Source organism: Urocitellus parryii, chromosome 6 (genome assembly GCF_045843805.1).
Source record: "Urocitellus parryii isolate mUroPar1 chromosome 6, mUroPar1.hap1, whole genome shotgun sequence".
Taxonomy (NCBI): domain Eukaryota; kingdom Metazoa; phylum Chordata; class Mammalia; order Rodentia; family Sciuridae; genus Urocitellus; species Urocitellus parryii.
In genome coordinates this window covers 28,596,401-28,604,668 of record NC_135536.1, presented here as the reverse complement: position 1 = coordinate 28,604,668, position 8,268 = coordinate 28,596,401, and the positions used below count along the sequence as shown (strand labels likewise).

At 43.0% G+C, this 8,268-nt stretch overlaps 1 protein-coding gene across 2 annotated transcripts; it reads left to right on the top strand.

Annotated features, from left to right (window-relative positions):
- The first annotated feature begins 244 nt into the window (after window positions 1–244).
- LOC113191602 (acyl-coenzyme A thioesterase 1-like) lies at window positions 245–8,057 on the top strand. 2 transcript variants are annotated; one of them, XM_077799715.1, is made up of 4 exons: window positions 245–932; window positions 3,125–3,327; window positions 5,718–5,905; window positions 6,018–6,213. In XM_077799715.1, the coding sequence occupies exons 1-4, from the start codon at window positions 476–478 to the stop codon at window positions 6,124–6,126; spliced, it is 957 nt and encodes a 318-aa protein (XP_077655841.1). In that variant the 5' UTR covers window positions 245–475; the 3' UTR covers window positions 6,127–6,213. The 2 variants fall into 2 exon arrangements, with proteins under 2 accessions (XP_077655841.1, XP_026257176.2); XM_026401391.2 differs by having other exon boundaries at window positions 5,718–8,057.
- Window positions 8,058–8,268: the final 211 nt, after the last annotated feature.

The window sequence follows — 8,268 nt, the reverse complement described above, 5'->3', positions numbered from 1 at the left end:
CCATATGCAATCGGACTCCATAAGCATCAACCTGCTCTGGAAAGAGCTCCAGGTACCAGGAGCTCTAGAAAAAGGCTTGATAAGGAATTAAGAGACAAGGAGGTACTGGGGCTGTGTGTCTCACGGATCACCTGATACACGATTACCCGGGATGCCTTTGCAAAAATTCAGATTCGTGCAACTGTATCTCTTTCAATCTTTCAGCTTCAGCAGTCGTATTAGTAAGTCTCTTTCCACACTCACCACATGGATCTCCTGATAGACTTTGCTCTTAGCAGGCATTCTTCCTTTCAGAAAGCTTTGAATTTGCACAAAGAAGCCTCATACAGCGACTTGGAGGGTGTCCCAAAGGCGAGCCAATGGGAGTAGTGCGACTGGTCCCGCCTGCGTCGGCTTCCCCAGAAGGAGTAAAGAACCCTGCCCCACACCCCCAGGCGGTTTTGAGCCCTTTCTCTCATTTTCTCCCTAGATCCCGATGGCTGCGACTCTGATCCTGGAGCCCGCGGGCGGCTGCCTCTGGGACGAGCCGCTGCACATCACCGTGCGTGGCCTGGCCCCCGAACAGCCGGTCACGCTGCGCGCGTCCTTGCGAGACGAGAAGGGCGCGCTCTTCCAGGCCCACGCGCGCTACCGCGCGGACGCCGCGGGTGAGCTGGACCTGGAGCGCGCGACCGCGCTGGGCGGCAGCTTCGCGGGCCTGGAGCCCATGGGGCTGATCTGGGCCATGGAGCCTGATAAGCCGTTTTGGCGCCTGGTGAAGCGGGACGTGCAGACGCCCTTCGTGGTGGAGCTGGAGGTGCTGGACGGCCACGAGCCCGACGCCGGGCAGCAGCTGGCCCGCGCGCTGCATGAGCGCCACTTCTTGCCGCCCGGTGTGCGGCGGGTGCCGGTGCGGGAGGGCAGGGTGCGGGCCACGCTCTTCCTGCCTCCAGGTGAGCCTCCACTTGGCCTTTATTGTTTCGGTCTAGCTCTGTCTCTTGTCTCCGTGTTATTTCGCCTAAGAAAGAGATAGATCCCAACATCCCAGAGGTCCGTGTTAAGAAGATAGCAATGAAATAAAAAGCTGCTTGGGGAGGTGGTCCTGATGCTCAGCTATAAAGACATCATAAGGAAAGGGCAAAGACACTTCTAATAATTTTTAAAAGCCATTGTAGGTAGTTTCAATTTTTCGGTGTTCTTTTAAAAGTTTCTCAGTTTTACAACTTTTCTTCCCATTCCCACAGTATGTTAAGATTTATGTAAATTAGCAGTTGCAATAGGAGGAAGTTCACTTTCTGGAGATTATTTGGTGTTTACATATATAAAGTTATTGGTCAGTGAAAAAAATGAAAGGATGCATAGCCTCATTAGTAATAAAGGAGATGCAAAAATAAAAATACAGAATGCATCTCATAACCTCAAGAGTGGCAAAGATTTAGAAGTCTAACATGACCAATTGTTGCCAAGTACCTGGAGGAGAGAAACTCATGTTCCCAGCAGAAGCAGTCACAGTGTTCAGCTACTGCAGTTACCTAGTTGAATATGTCTTTTTACTTGTTCTGGTACATGTGCACCCAGAGGCATGTTGTTTGCTAACAGCCCGAATATCCACCAACAGTGGAAGTGATGGATAGGTGGAGCTGTGTTTCCAGCAAAGTGAATGAACCACAGCTGCAATAATCAACATGGATGAGTGTTCCACACAGGTTAGGTGAAACAATCAAATCCCAGGAGAATACGTTCAGTATATTTGCACTGAGATAAAATTCAAAAGATAGGCAAAAGGAGCAAAATGTTGTCTAAGGTACATATGTACATATATAAGTGGTGATATTATCAAGAAAACTGGCAGGCGATGGTGGCCCAGGAGTATGGGATGTTCTAGGCCAGCCTCAGCAATTTAGAGAGATCCTGTCCAAAAAAAAAAAAAAAAAGGCTGGAATATACCTCAGTGATAGATCTCCCCCTGGGTTCAATCCTCATTACGTGTGTGTGTGTGCGCATGTGTGTATAAGTACATACTTGAACACACACATGTACATATTAAGAAAACTGAGAGAAGGGGAGGTGGGGAAGGGACAGAAAGATTCAGGGAATAACAATGTATGAGTACTGAACTATTTTCTAAACAGAATGGTGCCTAGCAAGTGTTTGTTATGTTTTTCTGTAAACTGTATATATGAAAGAGAGATTTTCTTATTATATAAATGGTGAAAGTATCTTATATGTATAATCATGCAGAATGAAGCTTTTTATTTTTTATTATGGGGTTGAGGATTGAACCCAAGGCCTTGCACCTCCTAGTCAAGTGCTCCACCTATATACTCCCAGCCCCAGTAAGTAGCATTTTGAGTCTGTGCCCATTGGCTAATCAGATTGCCTTTGAGACTTACTGACCTGTTCTGTGTGTTGCAAAACATGGATATAGAGCAGTTTATATTCATTCATCAGTCAAAACACATTTGTTTGCAGTTTGTGGCGATTATACAAGGCTGCTACAAACACTTACACACAAGTTTTTGTGTGAAGATAGTTTTTATTTCTCTTGGGTAAAGTCGTAGGAGTAGGATTTTGGGGTCGTACGGGAAGAATACATCGCCTTCAGAGGAAACTGCCAATTGATTTCTTCACAGACTGCACTATTTTGCATCACAATCAGCATTGTATGACAGACAGTTCCAGTAGCTGTGCATTCTCTAGCAGTTGGCATTGTCCAATTTTGGGGATTAGGGAAGTCCATATGTTTGTTGCTCTTATTGTTCATTTGTGTGTGTGTGTGTGTGTGTGTGTGTGTGTGTATGTATTTTTTTTTTTTCAATGCTGTTATACCCAGGGTATCACTCATGTCAGCCAAGTGCTGTATCATGGGGCCATAAAGTGTTTTTGATCTCAAAAGAAATGCAAGGTCTTTGTGAAAATCCGTGGGGCTTTTTGGATACAGAGGGGAATGTGGATTTAGCCTAGGCCACTCTCTGGATGTTTGGATACCAGAGGTCTTTAAGCATTTTTGATAGTGGAAAAGTTGTTCATCTCCCAGTAGGTAATATATGGCTTTTGACGGCACTGCAAAGACTTAAAAGGATGAGGAGATAATCCTTGCTTATTTTATAACTCCCTTTTCTGTTCTGTTTTTTATCTCCCCAAGAACCTGGGCCTTATCCTGGGATTGTGAACCTGTTTGGACTTGGAGGTGGCCTTCTGGAGTACCGAGCTAGTCTGTTGGCTGGCAAGGGTTTTGCTGTGATGGCTCTGGCTTATTATGGCTATGATGACCTTCCCCAGAGCCTAGAGACTGTGCACCTGGAGTACTTTGAGGAAGCTGTGAACTACCTGCTCCATCACCCTGAGGTTAGATCTCTTCTTAGTTTTGTGGGCTGCTCCCCACCCCATGCGTGCTTTTGGTTTCCCAGAAGTCAGCCCATTCTTTTTTTTGTTTTGTTTTAATGTTTATTTTTTAGTTGTAGTTGGACAAAATATCTTTATTTATTTATATGTGGTGCTGAGGATCAAACCCAGGGTCTCACACGTGCTAGTCAAGTACTCTACCACTGAACCACAACCCCAGCCCCACAGCCAATTCTTGGGGGCCTCTCCTAACCCAGCAGCCACTGCCTTGCATAGACACTTCTCAGGGATACTTCTGTGCAGTTCTACATTATCACATTTCCTGTTAATAAAGAAGTTACTAGTTGGTATTCTGGAATTCTGAATTCCAGTTTGTTTTAGTATTTCATAGGGTACCTTTGAGAACCTTGAGATCGACAGGAAATAAATGGTAAGAAGAAGCCATGACCTTCCCCAGGAGGTGCCTACTTGCAAGTCTTTGTGCTCAGCCACCCTCTCTCCCCCATATCCCTGTGAGAGCACAGGGTTAACCTTAAAGAAAGAAATTGACAGCCAACACCTGGGTTCCTGGAATAGTTATGGTTTTTAGACTCAATGTAGCCAAGAATGAGGAGGCAGTCCTTGCTAATTTTATAATTCAATCAGGGCACAATATGGATGGAAGCACTGGAGCTCTTAGAAAAGGTGATATGGTTGGGCGTGGTGACACACACTTGTAATCCCAGCAGCTCCGGAGGCTGAGACGGAAGGATCACAAGTTCAAAGCCAGCCTCAGCAACTTAGCAAGGCTCAAAGTAACTTAGTGAGATCCTGTCTCAAAGAAAAAAAAAATTTAAAAAGGCTGGGGATGTGGCGTGTAGGTCATTGATCAATCATCCCTAGGTTCAATATCTAGTACCCCTCCAAAAGAGAGAGAAAGAGAGAGAGAGAGAGAGAGAGAGAGAGAAGAAAAGAAAGGTAATATGACTAGGCACCATGATACACACCTATAATGTAAGCAATTCTGGATGCTGAGACAGGAGATTGCAAGTTCAAGGCCAGCCTGGGAAATTTATTGAAACCCTGTCTCAAAATAAAAAATAATGGGCTGGGGATATGACTTAATAGTAGAACACCACTGGGTTCAATCCCCAGTTCCACACAGACACACACACCCTCACACCAATTATGTAGTTCCTAAAGCAGTCAGAAAGTATACATTATACACACTCACACACACACACACTCACACACATATACATATATATATATATTTAGTTGTAGATGGACACAATACCTTTATTTTATTGTTTTATTTTTTTATATGGTCCTGGAGATTGAACCAAGTGCCTCACACTTGCTGGGCCAGTGCTCTACTGCTGAGCCACAACCCAGCCCCAGAATGCATATATTTTAAACATCAGAAAACACACTTTCTCATGTTCAATGTCAAGGGGTGACCCTCCTCAAAGGGCAAGGAAGCTCCTTTTCTGAGGACTTGTTTCCTCATTCAGGAGAAGGGCCTTACGCGGACCAGGCTACTCCTGCCTCACTATGCATGACTGCACAGGACTCCCTGCAGTTCCCAGAGCACGGGCTCTCTTCCCTCTGCTTTTGCCATGCCATCTGCTTGGAATTCTCTCTTCACCTCCTTTTCCTGTCAAAGAATCAGTTGATTAAAAAGGTTATACAGGATAGACTGAGGTTGTGGCTCAGCGGTAGCGCTCACCTAGCACGTGTGAGGCCCTGGGTTTGATCCTCAGCACCACAGAAAAATAAATAAATAAAATAAAGGTATTGTGTCCAACTACAACTAAAAAATAAATATATTTTTAAATTTTTAAAAAATATATTTTTAGTTGTAGTTGGACACAATACGCTCTACTGCTGAGCCACAGCCCCAGTCCCCTAAAAAAATGAATATTAAAAAAAAAATAAGTTATAGGAGCCAGGTTTGGTGGTACATACCACTAATCCCAGCGACTCAGAGGGCAGAGGCAAAGAGATCTCAAGTTTGAGGCCAGCCTCAGCAGCTTAGTGAGGCCCTAAGCAACTTTAAGAGACCCTGTGTCAAAACAAGAAAGGGTTGTGGATGTAGCTCAGTGGTCAAGTGCCTCTGGGATGAACCTTAGTATCAAAATAATAATAACAACAATAATAATAATTATTATAATAACAAAAACAAAATGATACATGGTATAGTGGAAACAGTTACAATATCAAAGTAATAATAACAATAATAATTATTATTATAACAAAAACAAAATGATATATGTATAGTGGAAACAGTTACAATCTGGAGAATAGATAGAGCTAGATTCAGGCTCAGGTCCAGCCAATTTCCCGTGTGGGCACTGTTTACTCTATTACACTGTTGGTAAATTCTTCTTATTATTCTTCTGTCCCATTTTCAGGTAAAGGGTCCAGGGATTGGGCTGCTTGGGAATTCCAAAGGAGGAGAACTCTGCCTTGCCATATCCTCTTTCCTGAAGGGCATCACGGCTGCAGTCATAATCAATGGCTCTGTGGCCGTTGTTGGGGCAAGCTTACACTACAAGGACGAGACGCTGCCCCCTGTGGGTATCATGAGAGATCGAATCAAGGTGACCAAAGATGGCATCAAGGACGTTGTGGAAGCCCTGAAAAGTCCTTTGGAAGACCAGAAGAGCTTTATTCCCGTGGAGAGGTCTGACACTACCTTCCTGTTCCTTGTGGGTCAGGATGACCACAACTGGAAGAGCGAGTTCTATGCTAATGAGGCCTCTAAACGCTTGCAGGCCCATGGGAAGGAGAAGCCCCAGATCATCTGTTACCCAGAAGTAGGGCACTACATTGATCCTCCTTACTGGCCCCTGTGCAGGGCTGCCCTGCATATCTTGGCAGGTGGTCCTATCATTTATGGAGGGGAGCCCAGGGCTCATGCCATGGCCCAGCTGGATGCATGGAAGAGACTCCAGACTTTCTTTCACAAACACCTGGGTGGTAAGAGTTAAGGAGGGCTCTTCCAAAAATTTAACCAATTATCTGAAGGTTTGGAGGATAAGACTTAAGTATATTCTAAGAACGCCAGTTAAGATTAGTTCATGTGATTAGAGGAAATAACTCCTCTAAGTTGCATACTGTTCTCTTTAAATATTACTATTCAAAATAGTGTCTATCCAAGGGCTGGGGTTGTAGCTCAATGGTAGAGCACTTGCCTAGCATGTACAAGGCCCTAGGTTTAATCCTCAATACCTAAAAAAAAAAAAGTGCCTATCCAAAAAATGATATCAGAAATGAAAAGGGAACCATAAGTATATACACATTTATTAAATTAAAAATTGGACCATTACAGGGGCTGGGGCTGGGGCTCAATGGTAGAGTGCTTGCCTAACATGTGTGAGACACTGGGTTCAATTCTCAGCACCACATATAAATAAAGGAATTAAATAAAGGTCCATCAACAACTAAAATAATATTAAAAAAAAAAAGAAAAAATTGGACTTACAGACAAAGCAATTGTGTCCTTCATTTCTTAAGATACTGCCCACACAGCTACAAAAAAGGATCTTGAGTAGGGGCCATAGGAGATTCAGAAAAACACAAACATTTTTAAGCAAGGCTGGGGCCAGGTGGGACACTGCCCTCTGATGGAGGAATAGTAACACAGAACTAGCTCATCAAGTTTATTATATAGGGTCTCATTATCAGGAAGTTTAACTACAGAAGCTTTGTAAATTGTTCAAGGTTTGTGAGTTATGAAGAGGCTTCTCTGTGTACTAAAAAGTTACAGAGCTAGAAACATTTTTGTGGTTATCTTGCTGTTACAGTGTTAGGGACTTCCTGCTGCTATCCTGCTGCTATCCTGCTGCTATCCTGCTGTACCCAGAAAACCCACTATACTAGAACATGTGATAACTATTGAAGTCAGAGCTGAGTATCAAGGGTGTTCACATCCTCACTTTTTGCCAGGGACTATTTCCCAGGCTTGGCTTTTGCCTACACTGCAGGGTCAGCCAATAACCAGGGCTCATTCACTCTCCACGTCTCTCCCTTTTTTATTTTTTAACTGCAACTCATGCATGTCTGCTCAGAGGTGTTTGAACTGGGATTGGATGAGCTTGCCTGGGACAAAACAACAGAATTAAGAGTAAGAAAACAAACCCTATGAGATACCATGCAGTATGTTTTAGCATATTTTAAGAATTGAAAGCATTTACATCATTTAATACCTTTTTTTTGCAAAACTGGAAGTGATAAAATGGGAATTCTACTTTCCTGTGTAGCTTAAAGGTAATCGTGCAGTTATAAGTGATCTGCACTAACACTGTTATGATTCCAAATTCCTAATAGATGCATCTTTACCTTTTTAAAATCCCATTGGAAGCTATCATATAGAATAGGTAATAAGTGACATGATATTGTAATGGTTGTCTGACATTAAGATTTTGTATCTGATCACTCAAGGCCATTACAATAACCTCTAGTGTATTTAACTTAGCTTTGTGTTTATTATCATAGCCTCTTCTGATTCTGGTCTCATTCCCCTGTCTGATTAAGGGAACCCTTACTGCTATAAGGGGAAACAGGGGATGACTGCTTTGGCTGCTTCAGGCTGAGAGGGAGTGATGTGGAGCAAGCAGTTTGGGTTTGTCTTTTAGGAAAGTTTTGGGTCAGTCTATTGGTCCGTGGTAAAAGTCTGGTTTGGAAAGAACTGGTTATATAGTCATTTTTGAGGTTGGTGTTTTTATGAGAGCAACAAGAAGACATGAGTACTGGAATGAAAGAGTCCTTTAATTAGGTTAAAAAAATTATTCTCATTGACCCTAAATATGTTTTCTTCCAGTGGTCCTTGCTCATGGAGTCACTAAAAAAGAGAAAGGAGCCACTGCATGATTTATGGGGCTTTGACTTCTTTTTATGTTTTTATAATGGTACTTTTAATTTAGACTAAAATATGTAGCCACTTTTTAAGGTAATAAATCT

Coding starts and splice junctions, on each gene's coding strand:
- LOC113191602 (XM_026401391.2), top strand. CDS start 476: ATGGCTGCGACTCTGATCCTGGAGCCCGCGGGCGGCTGCCTCTGGGAC. Junction 933..3,124: donor CACGCTCTTCCTGCCTCCAG/GTGAGCCTCCAC, acceptor TATCTCCCCAAG/AACCTGGGCCTTATCCTGGG. Junction 3,328..5,717: donor ACCTGCTCCATCACCCTGAG/GTTAGATCTCTT, acceptor TCCCATTTTCAG/GTAAAGGGTCCAGGGATTGG.